The following is a 21,822-nucleotide window of genomic DNA, read 5'->3' as shown; positions in this document are numbered from 1 at the left end:
GCATCGACACCTGAATCCCTCTTAAGAGTCAGAAGACGAAACGCGTCAGGGAATGTCTCATTTACAGGGGGCATGCCTTTCATGACAGGGACAGCTGTTGACTGCCCTTGTAAGGGTGGGAGTTAAATGGGGGCTTCATCGGGACAAAAAAAGTTACTGGGAGCCCTTAACACCCAGCCGATGAGCTCTATACGGCTGAACCACGGTAGGAGATATTACTCATTCGGCAGCGCACACATGTTTAGTAGATGTTTATGCTCTTGAGTAACTTTAGATTGTACACTTCCACTAGTTAATATACACTGACAGTATTACTTATGGTTACAATATTTTTGCATGATTTTTGCCTTCGTACGGTTTTATGTATATTTTTAATAAAAGCTTGCTTTAGCATTTAACTCCTCAATAACCCCTACATGCCGATTGTTACATTTTAAAATTGGTTGAAAATTATGAACCCAATTTGCAGTGTGTAATAACACAAATATGTTGTTTTTTTTGTTTTGTTTTTTTAACCACGAGCCTTTTTTTACTTCCTTGGCCATTCCCTGAAAATAAGACAACCCCCAAAATTAAGACCTGGCATAATTTTTTTTTCAAGTGTAGAGATATAACCCCCCCCCCCCCAATCCATACATTCGTATTATTAATCATTTCAACTTGAAATTCAGGGTTTGGAAAGTTCTGAAAATGTTCCAGAGCATGATAGGACTTACAATACCCTGTTTTCCCTAAAACAGGACATCCCCTGAAAATAAGACCTAGTACAATTTTGCTCAAGCTTAGAAATATAAGGCCTCCCCTAAAAATAAGACCTAGCGGCAGTCATTGCAGCAGCTTCCCCCATGTCGTACATTAATATTAGTAGATCATTTATATGCTGCAAGAGGTTGTGACATGGGGGAAGAAATCATGGGATAAAATCTTTCACTGTTGCGCTGCAAATGTGATACAAGCAGCTACCTGGACAAGAAGAAGATCATTTAAGGAAAGTGCTATTGCTAAACATGAGAGATTGGGGCCAATGATTCCAATAGAAATGGAGTCACAAGAAATTCTGCATGAAATAAGTTTGGAAAGTTATAAGGATGTTAGAGAAGTTTATTTTTTATTGAACAATAAATGTGAATTATTTTTCATGGAAATATAAGACATCACCTGAAAATAAGACCTAGTGCCCTTTTAGGAGCAAAAATTAATATAAGACACGGTCTTATTTAAGGGGGTATTAGGATAGGCAAATGTATCATAGATTGTTGTACATAGTAATAGTCTCAAGAAATTCTTAATAGAATTCAGAGGTTAGCAGGTTGTGCGAGACAGGATATACAGTATAATAACCATACATTTTTTGTTCATCGAAAACACATCCCCTGTAAAAAGGACCTAGCATGGCTTTAGGAGCAATAATCATTAATGTCCACAGCAAGAAAACACAAGATTTAGGCATGCACCTCAGTGGGTTCCTTACATTAAATCAAGCCTTGTTACAGAGTATGTAAATATATTCCAATAGCAACTGTATCACAATCTCATGGACAAAATTGTTAAAAATAAACCAAACCAGCAAAGCACATAGTTGTTGGATGTCTACATAGTCTGAAAAATGCAAAAGCCAGTTATGTTAAGTTTGTAAAATATCTTAGACTTCACTGTTTTCTTCTGATGTCGAAGGGTTTTCATAATCTTACTCCTGGATCAGTTAACTAGCTCATGAAGGATTTGATCCTTGCTATAAGGTCTTGACAGGCACCTATTGCCATTAGTGACTGCACAGAAATAAAGACTTTTTTGTAATGATAAGAGTTGAAAACATTTCACTAGGCCTTTATTACCGCCTGAAGACGACAAGCCACTACGTAGGAATATTCACTCATTATTAAGAGTTGCTACCAACTACTTACTTCAATTACTGCCTTTTACTCCAAGTTCATATCCAATTAAGGTGGTTTCTTAGTATGAAAGTTGTTCGTTTTGTTGGACGACTTACCGGCCCAAACCTTGCAAGTTCAACTAGATATGGTCAACTCATGGACTGAGTGACTCTGAACTTGGCCACGTACAATAGCGTTAAGGCACAGAAGGTTTTCTGTACAAAAGTCATCAGTAGAGTATGGGGCTGTAAAGGGAGCCAGGTAGCCAATGTAACTAAAAATAAGCTTCAGGCAACAAGTCAGTTACAGACAAATTTCAAGTCTATAGTCCAAATTCAATCTGTATTAACTGAACACAGCCCAGTCCTCCACCATTCATGTCTACTGCCAGTTTAGAAAAAAGGAGTTCACTATAATTTGCCAGCCTGTTAAAATGTAAAAACGCTGTAGTTCCACCAACCTTAATGCCAGTCTATACTGATGATGGCAAGCTGGCTATTCCATATCATTGGTTGACTACACTGTTGTTCCCCATAAATCTTCTGCAGATTACCTTGAAATACCTGGTCCATGCCATGGCCAGTACACCTACAATACACATCAGCAGACTCCAGAACTTGAATTCTGACCTATGACTGTTCATAATCATCTTTGCAGCAATGTAAAAAAAAAATGATTGTTTTGTCACCAAGAAAGAAAGCAATTCGAGATGCTTCACGCACCTAGTTTCACTTAACAGCAAGGCCATAAAAGCAATGCATTAGCAGAGCATGCTCAGCTCCATTTTGATATTCATCATCACTTAACGGTGGTTACTTGCAGACCATCCATCTTTAATGTAACAATAATGCACACATGTATGTTACACAAGCCCAGATCAATAGATCTGACTCAATATTGTTAAAACAGCAGCCAAATCCATGACACTTATTGTTTTATAAAGCCCCTGTGGATAAACAACATGCAAGAATTTATATACACAATCTGCAGACAAATGCCATTCAGTATATAAAGTACTGCATGTCCGTATACAATCTACCAATGCAGTATTGACACAATATGCGTGGGATTGTGGCACCGACATAGTATATAACCCAGGGCCCGAATTCCTTTGACAGAGGTGTCATTTAAAAATCTTCATAGTAAATTGGGTTTCATTTCATTGCTGAAAACAAAATCCATGTATATACCAAAATAGAAAATGCATCATGGGGTCTATGAGATATGTGCAAGTGCTATACATAGGATTTGGTGTGGAAGATGAGGTTACATTATAACCTTCCATGTTATTTACATATTTGTGATATGTAAATGGTCAAAATTATGGCTTAGACATGACATATAGGAAAGTAATGCTGTACTACATGTACAAGGCCCCAGGTTTCAGTGACGGCAGTCAACTCCCATATGGGAAGAATCAGAGCAGGATGGGTGGATGGATGGATGGTTGGGGTGTGTACACAAGATGGACATCCGGATAATCAGAACTGCATTTGAACATCATCCACTAGGCCTATGCCCAGTACTGATAGTTGGGGATCTTTATAACCAGGGAAGGTATAGATGCAAATGTAGGCTCAATCTAAGGAAAGCCTGGCAGTGCCCACTCTGCCCTATATGTCACCATTCTGCACTATGACACACACATATAACACAATCCGTGCACCGTGTGGATGAATGGGCACACATGAAGCAGGGAGGGGTACACACACATGTGTGCAGGAAGAGGCCTTGGCAATAACCCTTTGCCACCCGGGCACACACTCACCCAGCAGCAGTAGCTTGAGCTCCCGGCGGGCGTCCCTCTTGTCTCGGCGTAGCTGCCTCTCGATCTCGTCGTTGATCCTCCGGGCTTCCTTGGCCTCCTCGCTGAGGCAGCACGCCATGATGGACTCCAGAGTCATGTCTCCTGACTGCTGGTGGTGCTGGAAAGAGACAGACCCCCACCCTGCAAGTCACAGACCTGCCGCTTCTCCTTGTAAAGAGGGGGGATAGCAGTGCACAATAGGGGGAGACACGGTCAGATAACGAGGAGACGGAAGACCCGCAGCTCGGTGCAACCCGGCACTCCGGTGCCGCCAACAGCCGGCTATTCTGATAGCACCCTAAATCGAGTGGGTGCTGCCGTTGCCCGTGTACAGGGACACTTAACACCCGATCTGCTGTCAGTCGCCTGCTCCAACTCCGCCTCCTCTCACAACCATGCACCAAACAACATGGTGACATCCATGGGAAACGCTCTAGATATCGGCAGACGGGCGGAGGGGCAGCTCCCAGGCTCCTCGACTCTTCCTCCTTGTAACCGGCTGCGGATGACTGGGAAGCCCCGGTAGCGCTAACAGCTTGTGCCCTTCCCCCTCTCGCACATTTTCTTTCCTCTTGATCTCCGTTTCTCTCGTCGCTTCACGTTGAGCGTTGTTAGGTTTATTCCCAGGAAAATGTCCCTTTCATTCCCGCACACTGCCCTTGTATCGTCTGTGGTGTTGACTGAGACTGCCTGCAATCATTTCCCCTAGCAGCCTTTTCAATGGCTCTGCTCCCCGGGCGTGGTAAGGCAGAATATGGCGGACCTTCTCCCAGCGAGCAGGGATAGACAGTTATACAGGAGTGTAAATCCCAGGGAATAATACACTCACTGTGCACTAATGTCACTCTCCCCCCTGCATCCTGTGTGCTTTGTGCATTCCATGTCCTCCGCCGAGCCTTCTGCTTCATACAAAGATCGAGATTCTTGCTGTTGTCTAGTCCATGCATGTAATTCTATTACAACCAATTCACTATTGGATCATATGACGTTGAGAAAGTGGGGAGGAGAAAGCTGCAAGTCAAGGGGAGGAAAGCAGTCACTTATGCTGCATTACAAGCCCTGCTCAGAGCATTTATTATGGAGACCATAGTCATTTTTTGGGTGCGTGTTTACATAGCCCCTCAAAGTTCTCTATATGATCTTAACGCCATGTCACATTGGCGGGAAAGGCGCCTCCTTATTTCTGACAGGATTTTTACTTTAGAAGTCGCTAGGCCACTCAGCTTTTATATCTGTCCTGTGGAGCAGACGTAGTGTGAGTTCAGTGCGAGTACACACATTCCTTACTTTGACAAGGTGACACCACCGGTGAGGTAAATACAGACGTTTAGGAAAAGCTCTACATGAAATTCCATTGCAAAACTATGCCTTCAGGGTTGCTACTAGACTGAAGGGAGGGAACCATTTCCTATGTAATTAATCTATACTCATTCATTTGCTGTCATACCAAAGAACAACTGAGGTAACATGTCAGTAAGAATGTAATAAACTTTATAGGGTTACCCAATTTAAAGGGAACCTGTCAGCAGAAATTGACCTAATAAACCACTACCAGTATGTAGCCAAGCAGCTCAACACCTTCTAGATGGTGTTACCTTTGTGACCCAGTGTGGCAGCTGGTTGTATAAAGTCACGGAGGCAGAGATTTTAACTTTGAAGTCAAGCTCTCTCTTCCTCAGAAAGTCCCCTTCACAGTAATTAATGGTCCTGCATTCAGAGACATCCCTAAGTAGATCACCTAAAGTGATTTCAGTAACAGAGGAGGATGTGTTTAGTCTTTTGATGGCAGTCATTAAGGGTACTTCTAATGACGTGACGCCTTTCCACGGTGGCGAGTCAGAAGAAGATTGCGGAACACAGGGTCTCACTGGTGCCGATGTTGGGCTGTGACATCACAGCCCAGACCCGTCACTACCACCCGGGATCGGAAAAACTCTGATTCCAGGAGTATAACTCCTTACACTCCGCAGCATATATGTATGACCCCCATGGATCCATCCTGCGGCAGCTCCTCCTCACACTGGGTTCCGCCTCCTGAGCATGCTCAGTTACTTACATTGTGTGCACACTGTAATACAAGTGTATTGCAGTGTAAGAGCTTGAATAAGCGATTGTTCAAGCCCAAGTCTGGAAAATGTAAAAAAAAAAAAAAAAAAATTAAACTAATTTTATAATATTATATAATATTGAACCCGCTCGGTGAGCGACGTAAAAAAAAAAAAAACCATGAGAACCTTCAATATCCTTACAAAAATGTTCTAAAAAGTAATCAAAAAAGTTACATGCCCTAATATGATACGACTGAAAAGAACAACTCTTTTTTGCAAAAAATAAGCCCTCAACCAGACCTGTCAACATAAAAATACAGAAATTATGCCCCTGAAAAGTTGTCAATAGAAAAAAAAATGTGATTTTCTCCAATATTGGTTTTGCTCAGTAAAATTGAGCAAAGATGAAAAAACTATATAAATTAAGTATCTCCGTAATCGTAGTGAACCATAGAATAAAATTCTAAAATATTATTTTTATGTTATGACGAGCAGGAAAAAAAATAGATTTTTTTTTTAATCCCCCTTTGAAATAGTCAATAAAATCTCATGAATAAGCTATAGACCCTCAAAATGAATTATCTATACATTGTATCTCACCCTGCAAATAATAAGCCCTCATATATTCACATTACCGAAAAATAGTATAGCTTGTATATTGTGACAAATCTGCTGTAAATGATGCTGCTTTCATCCTATGCCCTAGGGCGAACCTTTTAGCAGCCGGGTGCCCAAAAAGCAACCCAAAACCCCCCTTATTTATTGCGAGGTGCCAACCAAAGATTAAAGCAGTAACTTATTGCTTGCTCCCTGTTCTTCAACAACTTTCAATCATATTGCCCTCCTGAGGACAGCAACACAGTAGAAAGATGGAAAATTGGCATCATTTTAGCTGCTTTCCAGTGTCCCTCTGTGCACAGAGAATCGTGGACAATTCGGCCCTGTCTATTCATTCTCCCTCTTCCTACAGTCCCAAGTAGCGAAGTATGTATGAAAATATGACCGAAAGCAGCAGCTTTTAGGTTGCTTGGAGTCTTGTCTGGTGTTCTGGGGCAATGGCCCGAGTGCCCACAGAAAGAGCTATGAGTGCCGCCTCCGGCACCAGTGCGATAGGTTCACCACCACTGCCCTAGGGCAGCATGGTGGCTGAGTGAGTAGCGGTTCTGCTTTGCAGCGCTGAGATCCTGGGTTCAATTCCCACACAGGTCAACATCTGCAAAGAGTTTGTATGTTCTCTCCATGCCTGTGTGGGTTTTCTCCAGGTCCTCCGGTTTCCTCCCACACTCCAAAATATACTGTTAGATTGTGAGCCCCATGGGGACAGGGACCAATTTGACATGCTTTGTACAGCGCTGCGAAATCTGTGTGCGCTATATAATTAAAGAATTATTATTATGCTGTGTGCCAATACAGCAGTATACCACCACATATGGGGTATCAGTACAATCAGGAGAAATTGGGCATCAAACTTTGCAGAGCATTTCATAATTTTACATGAAAATTTGAATATTCGCAACCTAAAGTTCTAAGTCTCACAGCGTCGTAGAAAAAGGAGAGGACGCATAAAATATCATTTCAACATAAAGCAGACATTCCGGAAATGTTACTTAAAGGGGTTGTCTGAGTTTAAAAAAAAATATATATATGTGGCCGGGAGCGGGGTTACTAAAACAATAAAGCTGTACTTACCTCCCGGTGCCCTCCCGTATCCAGCGCTGCTGTCGCTCCGGTCCGGGGGCCATGTAAACAAACATGGCCGCCGGAGCAGCGCTGGACTCAGCTTCCGGCCGGCCGTGGCCGGGTACGCCTATCCGTCCCTATACACTGCATTGTGTATGGGGACCGGAAGGTTGTCGCATCCGGCCGGAAGCTGAATCCAGCGCTGCTCCGGCGGCCATGTTTGTTTACATGGCCCCCGGACCGGAGCGACAGCAGCGCTGGATACGGGAGGGCACCGGGAGGTAAGTACAGCTTTATTGTTTTAGTAACCCCGCTCCCGGCCACATATATTTTTTTTTTTAAACTCGGACAACCCCTTTAACTAGCTTTTTGGGTATTTTAACTATCTGCCTGGAAAGCAGGACATTTAAAACTTTGAAAATTAAGAATTTTTCAGAAATTTTGACAAATTTAATTTTTTTCAGAATGAAACACAAAAGTTATCAATTAAATTTTAAAACTATAATGTAGTACAGTGTGTCTCGAGAAAACAGTCTCAAATCACCTGGATATGTTAAAGCATTCCAAAGTTTATAAACCATTATCGTGACACGTCAGATTCGGAAAATCAAGTCTAGTCATTGAGCTGGAGCTGTTAAACTCTCCACCTCCTTGACCTTATACAAACAATTTACATCTCACTTCAAAGTTGATTATCTGGATGAAGCCACTACACTGGACCATGAAAGAAAAATTAGAAGGTATTACAAGGTTTGACAATATACTGGTAGTGGTTTATTAGGCCAATTGCTAATGAAAGGTTCCCTTTAACCCATTAACGAACAGGCCCTTTCCCTTCCCTACTTTTAAAAATCTCTAACTTTTTTAATTTTTCCATGTAAAGAGCTGGCTCGTTTTTTGTGTAAAAAGTTGCACTTCATAGTGATGATATTTAATATTTCTTGGCGCATACTGAGAAGTGGGAAAAAATTTCAGAATGCAGTGATAAAACGCATCTACACCATTTTCTTGTAGGCTTGTTTTTTATGGCTTTCACTGTGTGCTGCAAATGACATGTCTCCTTTATTGATTTGGTTGGTACAATCATGGGGATAATAAATGTATATAGGTTTTATTGTGTTTTTCATTTCACCACCTTCTAGCGCTAGTAACTTATCCATACTTCATTGTACAGAACTGTGTGAAGTAAAAATTTTTTGCGGGATGAGCTGATGTTTTCTTTGCTACTATTTTGGGGTCTGTATGACATTTTGATCACATTCAATTACATTTTTATATGTTGCAAAATGGCAAAAAAGTGGGTGCCATTTTCTCTCACGGGCTTCAACTCCGTGAATAATTGTTATTATATTTCGATAGATCAGAAATTTTTGGACAAAGCGATACCTAACATGGTTATGATTTTTGCTGTTTATCTATATATCAGTTCTAGGGAAATGCAGGTGACTAGATTTTTTTCTATTCCTATTTTCCAGACCCCCTAGAGCACTTTTACCCTAGGTTGTCTGATAGATCTTACAATACACTGCCATATTACAGTATGGCATGGTATAGGGATTTTACACAATCTATTACATTGTGCCACTGGCAAACACCCACCTTGAATAGAGAGGGCTCAGCCAGTGAACCCTCTCCATACACCTACAATAGATGTGTGACGTACGTACTGTACAGATATGTTACATGTCAGTAAGGTATAAAGAAGGGAAAAAACATGTTTAAAGAAAAATAAAACAAAAAGAAAATCCATTCTGTTATACTGGAGTGCTGACTTTCCACCAGTCCTCCCAATCAAATTAATTTATGAAGTCACATGCTGTGTACTACAGGAAATATGGCAAATTAAAGGAAATCTACCATCAAAATAAAGCACGATAGACTAGAGACACATGCTCACCAGTAACATACTCACGAATCCATAACAATGTTTGTTATTCATGGCCTCCTTTCTTCTAAAATCAACTTTTAAAATGATGCTAATAAAGGCCTGAAGACCTCTTGTGGGTGTTTCCAGAGAACCCCAGTAATGCACCTCACAGGCTGTTACAATGAGCAGATCATATCTCCCCTTCCCCTGCACTTCCTGCTGCTGCTGCTAGATTACACAATCAGAAGCAGAGAGAGCAAGAGGTGGGGTGAGACATGTTCTGCTTAATGTAACAGCGTGTGTAACTGCAGCACTGAGGGTCTGGTATTATTAGTATAATTTTAAAAGTAGATTTATTTTTTTCTTTTTTAGAAAGAAGGAGACAATAGATAACAACTATAAAAGATTACCACAGTCACATTCCCTGGATCTATGAGTAAGGCTGCATTCACACGACCATCAGGGGGGCCATACATACAAGCTTGCAGCCATACATATATCCCCCATAGACAGCAATGGGTGCAGCACATGTGTGGCACCATACTGCTCTGTACACGGGGAAAAGATAGGACATGTCCTATCTTTCCCTGTGTTACGGTGCCTTGCGCCATGCATCTCTATGGAGAGGGGAGGGCCCTCCATCGTGGAGAACGTATGCCCGGAGCCTAAGTGTCCCTGGTTTATCATGTTTGATTTTGATGGTATATTTTATTTAACCCCTTAGAGACCATCCATAAAGATTTCTCCATTGGCCACTAAGGGGACTTGGGCTAAGCCTAAATGTCATAAAAGCCCCCAACACATATTAAACAATATATAATATTAAAAAAGAGGAAAAAAAAACAACAACATAATCACAGCATCCCAAAATTCCTAGACTCTAAAAATATAAAAACGGTTATTCATGGTGATGAACCCCTTATCTGAAAAATGCACCCAAATGTCTGTATCTTCACTTACAACACATAAAATTTTTTATAAAAAGTGATCAAAAGGTCACACAGTCCCCAAAATTATAGCAATGAAAACGTCAGCTTGTCCCTGAAAAAATTAAACATTAGCCAACTCCGTACTCCTAAGTATGAAAAAATTAAATAGTGTAAAAATAGAGCAAAATTAATATATTTTTTTTCGTACACAAGGTTTTAATTTTTTAATAAAGCCTATATAAATTGGGTATCGCTGTAATACCAAACCAAAGAATAGATTAGAGGTGCACACAGGGAAAGACGTAAAAACAGAGCCCGCAAGAAAATGCAATCTCACTTCAACATGTGATCAAGGTGGAGCCTTTGGATTGCATTTCAAAACACAACCGAAATTCCACTTTTGAACGCGGCCTAAGGAGCTCTGCAAGCATGTCATGGTAGCGGAAAACTATTCTGCCCTAACAAAGGATCGATCGCGCTCCTTACCTTCCTCGTCTGCCATGTGCCCAGACAGCAGTTTACATCCACATATGTGGCATATGTGGGGGTCCTCCTTCTCGGAAAAAAACTGCAAAATATATTTATAGATGCATTTTCTACTTTTATTCAGTGGGGGAAAATTTTAGGGCTAAATTAATGTATTCATGATAAATATTAGGGAATTCCAAATCAAACCTTAATTTTTTTAAAATTTTGCTAAATACTTAAAGGGTTAACAAGCTTTCTATGTGCTGTTTGAATAGTTTGAGCGGTGAAGTTAACTGAACTTCCAAAACCTTTATAGAAATAAAATGGTCCCTAAAATGATTGATTCTAAAATTTTCTTTAAAATTTGAGAGAATGCTGTTCTTTTTTATCTTTCTAGAGTTGTAATAAAACAAAAGGAATCTTATAAAATGACGCCAAGACGAAGCTGAGATATGGTTTATGTTAGTCACTAGTTTGGGTAGTTAGACTATTAGTTTGAAAAATAGAACATTTTGAATTTTAAAAATAGCAAATTTTTTCATAATGTTTACCGAAGTTACCTTTTAAATTGTCACGGGTACTCCCGCGACCCACTTCTCAGGCGATCTAACTTACCTGTCCTTGATCCGGTGGTTGGGCCGTCCGGTGGTTGGGCCGTCTCCTAGGGTGCTCGAGCACTTGCTCCTGAAAATTTGAAGGGCCAGCACATTGTTGACTGGTACTGGCCATTCCCGCAAATCGCTAATAAGCCAGCCTCTCCCTGCACACCCCGCCGTATCTTTGTGCCTTGTTGTCACGGAGAAAGCTTGTTACCTATGCCCCGTGTTGATATGGCGATTCCCTGTTGTTACCCCGGTTTCATTATTGACTTCGATCCCGTGCTGCCTGTCCTGACTTTCCGCTTCGTCCCCGTCTCCGATCCTGTGCTGCCTGTCCTGACCTCTGCCTGTCCTGACTACGATTCTGCTATATGACTTTACTTCGCCTTGTCACGCCTGTGGAGAAACCTTGTGGTACCACGCCGCAGCAAGTCCAACCCGCTTTGCGGCAGGCTCTGGTGAAAACTGGGTGCCACTTAGACTTCACTCCCTGGTGTCGGCTTACGTCATCGTCCGCAGTGGTCTAGTGCGTCCACTACCTTTGGTGCCTGACAGTAAGATGCGACCATGTATCCGGCCAAGGTTCTGCTACCTGAACTGGCTGAGCTTGCCACCATCGTGGTCCAGCAGTCCCAGGAGATTGCCTCGCCGCCATGTTGCAGCAATTGATGGCTACTCAGCAGCAGCGTCAAGTTCCTGAAGCTCCTCCTGCTACTCTGGTTTGTCTAGCATCTGCGGAACCTAAACTGAGACTCTCCATGCCATCTACGTATGATGGGGACCCCAAGTTGTGTAGGGGCTTTATTACTCAGTGCTCCTTGCACATTGAACTTACGCCGACACAGTTCATCACGGAACAGTCTAAGGTGGCTTTCATCATCAGCCTCCTCTCCAGGAAGGCCCTGGCATGGGTTACTCCTCTCTTGGACATAAAAGACCCGGGCACAGCTAATATTACATCCTTCTTCGCTGAATTCCGGTCCGTTTTCGAGGAACCTGCATGGGCGTCTTCTGCTGAGATCGCACTGCTGAACCTGTATCAAGGGGACTCTGTCGGTAATTATGCGGTTCAATTCCGTACCCTGGCTTCTGAGCTAGCCTGGAATGAAGCAGCCCTGGTCGCAAGGGACTTTCAGGACGGATTAAAGACGCATTGGGGTCATTTACTAAGGGCTCGATTCGCTTTTTCCCGACGTGTTACCCGAATATTTCCGATTTGCGGCGATTTCCCCTGAATTGCCCCGGGATTTTGTCGCACGCGATCGGATTGTGGCGCATCGGCGCTGGCATGCACGCAACGGAAATTGGGGGGGGGCGTGGTCAAACGAAAACCCGACGGATTCGGAAAAAACGCCGCATTTAAAAAAAAATCTATTGCGGAGCTTGCACTTACCTTCACTCAGCCCGGCTCGGTGAACTCCAGTGCGTTCCGATACTTTTCAGCGGAAGAACTACCTTAATAAATCCCGGCCAGACCCGAATCCAGCGCAGAGAACGCGCTGCTGGATCGCAAATGGACCGGGTAAGTAACTCTGCCCCATTGTCTGCACGTGACTTGCCGTCTTCGCTGAGTGGTCTCATTTCTCTGACCACGCAGATTGACATCCGCTTTACTGAGTGGTCCAAGCAACAGCATCTGGAACAACTATAAGTCAGAACTCGACGTTTGCCCTGCCTGGCTCCTGTCTTCCAAAGTCCCTGTCAACCACCTTACGTGTCTGCTGCAGAGAAACCGATGCAGGTGGATAGAGCTGGCCTGACTACTCAAGAGAGTTCCAGACGAAGACAGGAGAACCTCTGCCTCTATTGTGCCAGCCCGGAGCACTTCCTTAAGACTTGTCCAGTCCGTCCTCAGCGTCCGGGAAACAGACACACCTAGGGTTCCTGGAAGAAGCATCCAGGGGCGGACTGCCCATTAACTCCACCGGGAGAAATCCCAGTGGGCCGACCTGCCTGGGTGATCTGGGGCCGGTCAGTGCAGGAGAATCTGACAGTGCAGTGTAGGCTGACATTCTATCATCACAGAGAGCAGCCTCACCTACACTACAGGCAGCCCGTGCACTGTTCTTGTGTGAGCAGCAGACAGTCCGATGTAAGCTGCTGCCCCTGTGTGACAGCTGATAGCAGCTACACGGAGCTCTGCACGGCTCCAGGAGAGCACTGAGGTCAGGCACAGGGCACTGCTCCGGCCCCTCCTCACACAACCAGGAAGCAGGAGGCTGCTAGACGGGACGGAGAGGGCTGGGGAGGACTACTAATGCCATGTTTATGAAGATCTCAGCCCTGCCAGGCAGCTGTATCCCTGCACATTGATTCTCCCCACAAAGAACTTTGTTACTCTCATAAATAGTAAGTGCAATGTGTAGAGTATTTTCTTACATTTTATTGACATATTTATGTGAGTTTATATATATATGTAATGTATGGGTATGTTCTGGGCGGCACTGGGGTCCTGGGTTCGAATCCCACCCAGGTCAACATCTGCAAAGAGTTTGTATGTTCTCTCCGTGTTTGCTTGGGTTTCCTCCGGGTACTCCGGTTTCCTCCCACACTTCAAAACATACTGGTAGGTTGTTTAGATTGTGAGCCCCATGGGGACAGGGACCAATTTGATATAAATAAAGAATTATTATTATTTATTATTACTAGTAATTCTGCCGGCATTGTATGGAGAAAGCTTGTAGACTGAGCTCTCAATACAGAGCAGGTGTCAGCCCCTGTTGGCAAACCTTTTAGAGGCCGAGTGCCCAAACTACGACAAAGACCTGCTTATTTATCGCAAAGTGCCAACACAGAAATTTAATTTGTGATTTATACTCCCTTCTCTGTCACAGTTTTCATTGATACCAGCACCCTGAGGACACCAATAAAGCAGAAAATAGTCCCAGGTAGCACTGTCACTTTAAAATACCTCTGTGCACAGCAAGTCCTGGGCTGTCTGGGACTGCAGGAAGATACCTGGAGTCATCTCTGGTGATGGCCTGAGTGTCCACAGAAAGGGCTTTGAGTGCCACCTCTGGCACCAGTGCCATAGGTTAGCCATCACTGCCCTATAGTATACAGCCCGCCAGCCCCTGTAGTATACAGCCCGCCAGCCCCTGTAGTATACAGCCTGCCAGCCCCTGTAATATACAGCGCGCCAGCCTCTGTAGTATACAGCCCGCCAGCCCCTGTAGTATACAGCCTGCCAACCCCTGTGATATATAGCCCGCCAGCCCCTGTAGTATACAGCCCGCCAGCCCCTGTAGTATACAGCCCGCCAGCCCCTGTAGTATACAGCCCACCAGCCCCTGTAGTATACAGCCCGCCAACCCCTGTGATATATAGCTCGCCAACCCCTGTAGTATACAGCCCGCCAGTCTCTGTAGTATACAGCCCACCAGCCCCTGTAGTATACAGCCCGCCAGCCCCTGTGATATATAGCCCGCCAGCCCCTGTAATATACAGCCCGACAGCTCCCTGTAGTATACAGCCCGCCAGCCCCTGTAGTATACAGCCCGCCAGCCCCTGTAGTATACAGCCCACCAGCCCCTGTAGTATACAGCCCGCCAGCCCCTGTGATATATAGCCCGCCAACCCCTGTAGTATACAGCCCGCCAGCCCCTGTAGTATACAGCCTGCCAACCCCTGTAGTATACAGCCCGCCAGCCCCTGTAGTATACAGCCCGCCAGCCCCTGTGATGTATAGCCCGCCAGCCCCTGTAGTATACAGCCCGCCATCCTCTGTAGTATGTAGCCTGCCAGCCCCTGTAGTATATAGCCTGCCAGCCAGCCCCTGTAGCATATAGCCTGCCCAGCCCCTGTGATATATAGCCCACCAGCCTCTGTGATATATAGTCAGCCAGCCCCTGTAGTATACAGCCCGCCAGCCCCTGTAGTATACAGCCCGCCAGCCCCTGAAGTATACAGCCCACCAGCCCCTGTAGTATACAGCCCGCCAACCCCTGTGATATATAGCCCGCCAACCCCTGTAGTATACAGCCCACCAGCCTCTGTAGTATACAGGCCACCAGCCCCTGTAGTATACAGCCCGCCAGTCCCTGTGATATATAGCCCGCCAGTATTTTCTTACATTTTATTGACATATTTATGTGAGTTTATATATATATATATGTAATGTATGGGTATGTTCTGGGCGGCACTGGGGTCCTGGGTTCGAATCCCACCCAGGTCAACATCTGCAAAGAGTTTGTATGTTCTCTCCGTGTTTGCGTGGGTTTCCTCCGGGTACTCCGGTTTCCTCCCACACTTCAAAACATACTGGTAGGTTGTTTAGATTGTTAGCCCCATGGGGACAGGGACCAATTTGATATGCTTGTGCAGCGATGCGTAATCTGTGTGCGCTATATAAATAAAGAATTATTATTATTTATTATTACTAGTAATTCTGCCGGCATTGTATGGAGTATACAGCCCGCCAGCCCCTGTAGTATACAGCCTGCCAACCCCTGTAGTATACAGCCCGCCAGCCCCTGTAGTATACAGCCCGCCAGCCCCTGTGATGTATAGCCCGCCAGCCCATGTGATATATAGCCCGCCAGCCCCTGTGATAGATAGCCCGCTAGCCCCTGTAGTATACAGCCCGCCATCCTCTGTAGTATGTAGCCTGCCAGCCCCTGTAGTATATAGCCTGCCAGCCAGCCCCTGTAGCATATAGCCTGCCCAGCCCCTGTGATATATAGCCCACCAGCCTCTGTGATATATAGTCAGCCAGCCCCTGTAGTATACAGCCCGCCAGCCCCTGTAGTATACAGCCCGCCAGCCCCTGAAGTATACAGCCCACCAGCCCCTGTAGTATACAGCCCGCCAACCCCTGTGATATATAGCCCGCCAACCCCTGTAGTATACAGCCCGCCAGCCTCTGTAGTATACAGGCCACCAGCCCCTGTAGTATACAGCCCGCCAGCCCCTGTGATATATAGCCCGCCAGCCCCTGTAATATACAGCCCGACAGCTCCCTGTAGTATACAGCCCGCCAGCCCCTGTAGTATACAGCCCGCCAGCCCCTGTAGTATACAGCCCACCAGCCCCTGTAGTATACAGCCCACCAGCCCCTGTGATATATAGCCCGCCAACCCCTGTAGTATACAGCCCGCCAGCCCCTGTAGTATACAGCCTGCCAACCCCTGTAGTATACAGCCCGCCAGCCCCTGTAGTATACAGCCCGCCAGCCCCTGTGATGTATAGCCCGCCAGCCCCTGTGATATATAGCCCGCCAGCCCCTGTGATAGCCCGCTAGCCCCTGTAGTATACAGCCCGCCATCCTCTGTAGTATGTAGCCTGCCAGCCCCTGTAGTATATAGTCTGCCAGCCAGCCCCTGTAGCATATATCCTGCCCAGCCCCTGTGATATATAGCCCACCAGCCTCTGTGATATATAGTCCACCAGCCCCTGTAGTATACAGCCCGCCAGCCCCTGTAGTATATAGCCTGCAGCCACTTTCCCCTAAATAATGCCTGTAGGAAAAAAACAAAGTGTACTCACCTTCCGATGCCCTCCCCGGCAGGTTACCTGCTATGCATTGATGCTCCGGCAGGTCCTTTTCTATCCATCGATGGTCCATCATCGGCTTCGTGTCCTCGGCAGTCCGTCGCAGGCACTATGATGTCAGCTGCTCGCTGCTGACCGCGCAGGGTCATGGAGCAGATGCCGGAGTATCGATGGATAGAAGAGGAACTGCATGGGGGCATTGGAAAGTGAGTACACTTTTTGTTTTGTTTTTTCTAGACTTTAGTATAAGCCGAGTTAGGGTTTTTCAGCAAATTTTTTGTAGTGAAAAACTTGGCTTATACTCGAATATATATGGTATATACATGGAAAAATTTTTAAGTTATAGGGTTGAGTGTTGTGTAGCTAAACGGGTTTGTGTACTGCTCCTCTGCACACCACTGTAGATTAATATTTTCCATGGAAATATCTTCTATAGGGGGCAATATTATAGTAGTTATATTTTTGTACTTAGGAGGCAGTATTATAGTAGTTATATTCTCGTACATAGGAGCAGTAGTATAGTAGTTATAGTAGTTATATTCTTGTACATAGGAGCAGTATTATAGTAGTTATATTCTTGTACATGGGGGGCGGTATTATAGTAGTTATATTCTTGTACATAGGGGCAGTATTATAGTAGTTCTATACTTGTACATAGGGGGCAGTATTATAGTAGTTATATTCCTGTACATAGGGGGCAGTATTATAGTAGTTATATTCCTGTATATACGGGGCAGTATTATAGTAGTTATATACTTGTACATAGGGGGCAGTATTATAGTAGTTATATTCTTGTACATAGGGGGCAATATTATAGAAGTTATATTCTTGTACATCGGGGGCAATATTTTAGTAGTTATATTCTTGAACATAGGGGGCAGTATTATTGTAGTTGTATTCCTGTACATAGGGGGCAGTATTATAGTAGTTATATTCCTGTACATAGGGGGCAGTATTATAGTAGTATAGTAGTTATATTCTTGTACATAGGGGGCAGTATTATAGTAGTTATATTCTAGTACATAGGGGGCAGTATTATAGTAGTTATATTCTTGTACATAAGGACATACGACAGCACAGGTAACGAAGGATGCTTACCCACAAGTTCTATAGTATTTCTCTCTTGTAGTGCAGGCAGTGGTTTCATCACTGAATCCGCCAGCAAGCCGATGCCATGCGCAATCGTGGGTATCCCAGGGCGCATGCATGATCTTAAAAGCAAAGCATCCTTGGAAACCAATGATTGATTGTAGGAGGATATAGCGCTGAAGCCGCTGTCTGCGCTACAATAAAGAAAAGCTATAAGATTTACCCAGCTTATTAGCAAAACATTGTTTGAATTAAGTCAATCCACTAACAATGTGACTTGTAACATTTTGCAAATTCCACCCACATCACGTGACCCGCCTACTTCATTTGACTCCACCCACAACATAGGGCCACTCTTAGAATTTTTTCCAGGGCCTCTTTAATTTCCCAGTCCACCCCTGGAAGCGTCCTTAGGTGAGAACAAAGCTTCTCCCCGTTTTAATGTTCCAGTCCTACTCAGCTATGGAACAAGTGGTCCAGTTCAAGCTTCAGCCTTCCTGGACTTTGTGAGTCTTCTCTGAGAAGCAAGTAGATACTCTTCCACTACACTGTTCCTACGACTGCCCCATAGACCTGTTGCCGGGCACATCTCCTCCACAGGGTTGCGTGTATCCTCTATCTGTGCCTGAAACTGCAGCTATATCAACCTATGTGAAGGAGAACCTGCAGAGGGGGTTCATACGCAAATCTTATCCTGCCGGTGCAGGATTCTTCTATATGGCCAAAAAGGATGAGTCACTCCATCCATGCATTGACTATCACGGCCTTAACAAAATTACCGTGAAGAAACCCATAATGTATGAAAACATTATAAAACCTATACAAATTTGTTATCCCCGGAATCACAACAACCCAAAGAAAAAAGTAGACATGTCATTTGGGGCGCAGAGTGAAAGTTGTAAAATCCAAGCCCACAAGAAAACGTTGCAAATGCAGTTTTTCACCATTTTCATTGCATTTGGAATTTTTTTCCCCGCTTCCCAGTACACGGCATGGAATATTAAATACTGTCACTTTGAAGTGCAATTTGTTACACAAAAAATAAGCCATCACACAGCTCTTTATGTGGAAAAAGAAAAAAGTTATAGATTTTTGAAGGTGGGGAGTGAAAAATGGAAGTGAAAAAACTAAAACGGGCCAAGTCGTTAAGGGGTTAACCGATTTGATTGGAAACACATGGCCAACGCACACTAAAAGAGGATGTCTTAAATCCTACCCTAACAGTTGGAGGCACAGCTGAGATCCCCGTCAGCAGGACCAAGACGCCCCCTCGTTCCGGCACCACCTGCATCCTCGGGATCATTGCTCCCTGACTGGGACTGAGCAACCCACGATCACGGTAAGTTTCAGATTACATATGTTAACCTGTTGCTTGCCTTTGACTCGAGGGGCCGTCAGAATAGGAGAAAATAGGATGGGTGTATGCACATCAGTCATAGGGTCCGCCAGCACAGAGAAGAGAACAGGACGGGTGTCTGCACATCAAGCATAGGCCGTCTGAACAGGAGAACAAAGAAAAGGACGGGTGTCTGGGATTTTGACAGGAATTAGGAGAAGAGGGAGATCGTTAAGGGGGGCATTCTGATAAACCTCTGTAACCGGTGATCGGTGACCTTGCATCGGTAAGGGTCTCAGACAAATTATGCTGCGTTTTCGGAAGAGAAAGAACATCCTCCCAGAGGGAACCACTGGCGTGCTAGCGATAGTTCAGTGCAGGGAATGGAAATATGCATAGACAGAAGGTTGTTGAGTTAAGTAGGACTGATGGAAAAGTGCAAAGTTGATATAACGGAACATTAGGGTTGGGAGCATTGTGGTGAATAGAAAAGTAGTAGTGAAGGTTTGAAGGTTTTGGGATGTGTCAGAGGATGTGATGATTGTACAAGTGAGGGAACTTGATCAGACACTTAGAGCCTCTGGCTTTGACAGACGGAGCAGGACAGAGTGACAGGAATCCTTCAGAGTGCCCATTGAAGAAAGAGACTTAGAGCCTCTGGCTTTGAGAGACGGAGCAGGACAGAGTGACAGGAATCCTTCAGGGTGCCCATTGAAGAACGAGACAGGCGATAAGGGACATTTCAAAGTTTTTGATGTGGAGAGAATTTGAGAAAAAAGAGATTTTATTATATTTTCCTCCCTTAAAAAAAGGAAAATAAGATGGCGTCTGGAATGCAGAAGATGACACGCCCTATCATTCTTTAGTGGCGGCCATCTTAGGACAGTTTATATTCCCTTCAAGTCCCTGAAAGTTAATTGCCTATGATTCTACTCTATTGGCAGCCATAAAGGCTGGTTGAGGATAGTTGTAGAAAACACCTGATTTTTGTGGTAGTTTATCAGCTGAGCACCCTTGGAGATTCTTGACAGATGTCTGGAATACAAGCCGGAAGAGAGGACAAGCCCCCAACTCTATGACAGAACATATGAAGCATATAACTTTTGTTTCCTCTTTTGACTAAACACCAACACTTTATATAAGTATGACCTGACAGTGTTGTGTACACCAAGTCCACTTGGCAGCTGTTTTGTAACGGGTTGTTACCAAAGGTGTTAATGGACTAGAGACATCTCTGCCAGACTTGCTTACAAGAGGGACTGATAAGACTGTGAGGAACAAAGAGACCAGTTTCACAGGCCACCGCCAAAGTGAGACTGACAAAAGTTGCGGTCCTGTGAGAGCCAGACTTAAGTGGGCGTGCTTCAACCTGCGGGGAGTAAACATTACTGAAGGGACCGAAGTGAGTGGCCACATTCTAGGAAGCGGAGACAAATCCCCCCAGACAGAGTTAGCTCCTTTCATTGTAGAACTCTCCCCTGCTAGCACGATGATTATTTAACCCATTTTGGTCAAGAAAAAGAGCCAGAAAGAGTAGCCAGATACATGTTGGATGATCCATGACCTCCAAGCTGCCAATAAGTGTACTGAAGCCCAGTGGTTCCTAACCCACAAATGTCACTGGCATCCATCCCCGAGAATGCCATATTATTCACTGTTATTGATTTGTCAGATGTTTTCCTCTTTGTGCCCCTACATGAAGATTGCCAGTACCTATTTGCCTTTACCAGTTTAGTATTCCAGTATACCCGGTGCAGCTTCCCACAAGGGGTAGGGAGGGTTAAAACTCCCTCAGCCAGTACTCCACGGCCCTACAGGGGAAAGAATGGCAGACTAACCCCTTACTGGATGTTCTCTTGTTTCTGTGCCTCTATTTTTCAGGTTTGCCAGGATGCATCTATTGACTTTATGTGTTTTCTGTTCCAGAAGGGTTGCAAAGCTTCCGAAGACAAACTCCAGTTCTGCCAGGAGAAGGTGGTCTTCCTAGGCCACTGCTTCTCAGCTACAGGCAGACACCCGACAGAGGAAAGAAAGCTAACAGTGTCCAGAATATGCCCCTGTCCCAAGTCCCTAAGCCTCTTCACATGTTTCTAGCACTGGCCAGCTACTGCAGACTTGGGATAAGGTCTGCTGCCTCCAGCCTGATACTGCCCCTTTCTGACTGAATTGCTTCTTACCCATTTGCCCTGAGTCAGGAGGCAATTGATGCATTCCAAAGCCTTAAGCTGGCAAATCCTGTCTGCCCCGGTCCTAGGCACACCCCACTGAACCAGACCTTTTATTTTATTTTGCACTGAGTATCTAGGCCACTCCACAGGTGTCTTAGTCCAGGAACGTGGTGGCCTCCCCAGTGGCCCACTATTAGGCTCGGTTAGACTCAGTCATGAGAGGAGCCCCTCATGTGTTAGTAGCTGCAGCCAGCAATCTGCTCAGCAAGGCCAGTGAGTTGATCCTAGATCACTCAGTTACTGTATAAACCACACATGACTTGCACAGTGTCCTCACCTAAGTACAGGCTAAGCATCTGAGCAAAGGCCAGACAGCTCAGACTGTAGTGTGGACTTCTGATGCCCCTGAATGTCACACTGACAAGGTGCCTGTCGTTCTGTCACGAGTCTTCCAGGATTCAGAGAGG

General features: G+C 44.8%; 1 protein-coding gene and 1 long non-coding RNA gene across 3 annotated transcripts in view; one reads left to right on the top strand and one right to left on the bottom strand.

The window, feature by feature from the left end:
- Positions 1 to 21,822, bottom strand: part of LOC140131591 (guanine nucleotide-binding protein G(q) subunit alpha) — an 88,534-nt gene that overhangs the window by 60,459 nt on the left and 6,253 nt on the right. The window contains exon 1 of one of the 2 annotated variants that reach the window (XM_072150908.1): positions 3,643 to 4,667. The exons of the other annotated variant lie outside the window; for it this stretch is intronic. Coding sequence (XP_072007009.1) covers positions 3,643 to 3,778 — 136 coding nt within the window. The 5' untranslated portion in view covers positions 3,779 to 4,667. Of the gene's footprint in view, positions 1 to 3,642; positions 4,668 to 21,822 lie in introns of those variants that run through there. 2 annotated transcript variants of the gene reach the window in all.
- Positions 13,503 to 21,777, top strand: LOC140083082 (uncharacterized). Its single transcript, XR_011849936.1, has 3 exons — positions 13,503 to 13,621; positions 19,076 to 19,190; positions 21,114 to 21,777. It is a non-coding gene; the product is annotated as an uncharacterized lncRNA (long non-coding RNA).

Source organism: Engystomops pustulosus, chromosome 1, assembly GCF_040894005.1.
Source record: "Engystomops pustulosus chromosome 1, aEngPut4.maternal, whole genome shotgun sequence".
NCBI lineage: Eukaryota > Metazoa > Chordata > Amphibia > Anura > Leptodactylidae > Engystomops > Engystomops pustulosus.
Note: the sequence above shows the minus strand (reverse complement) of the source record. Positions and strands in the feature narration are given on the sequence as shown.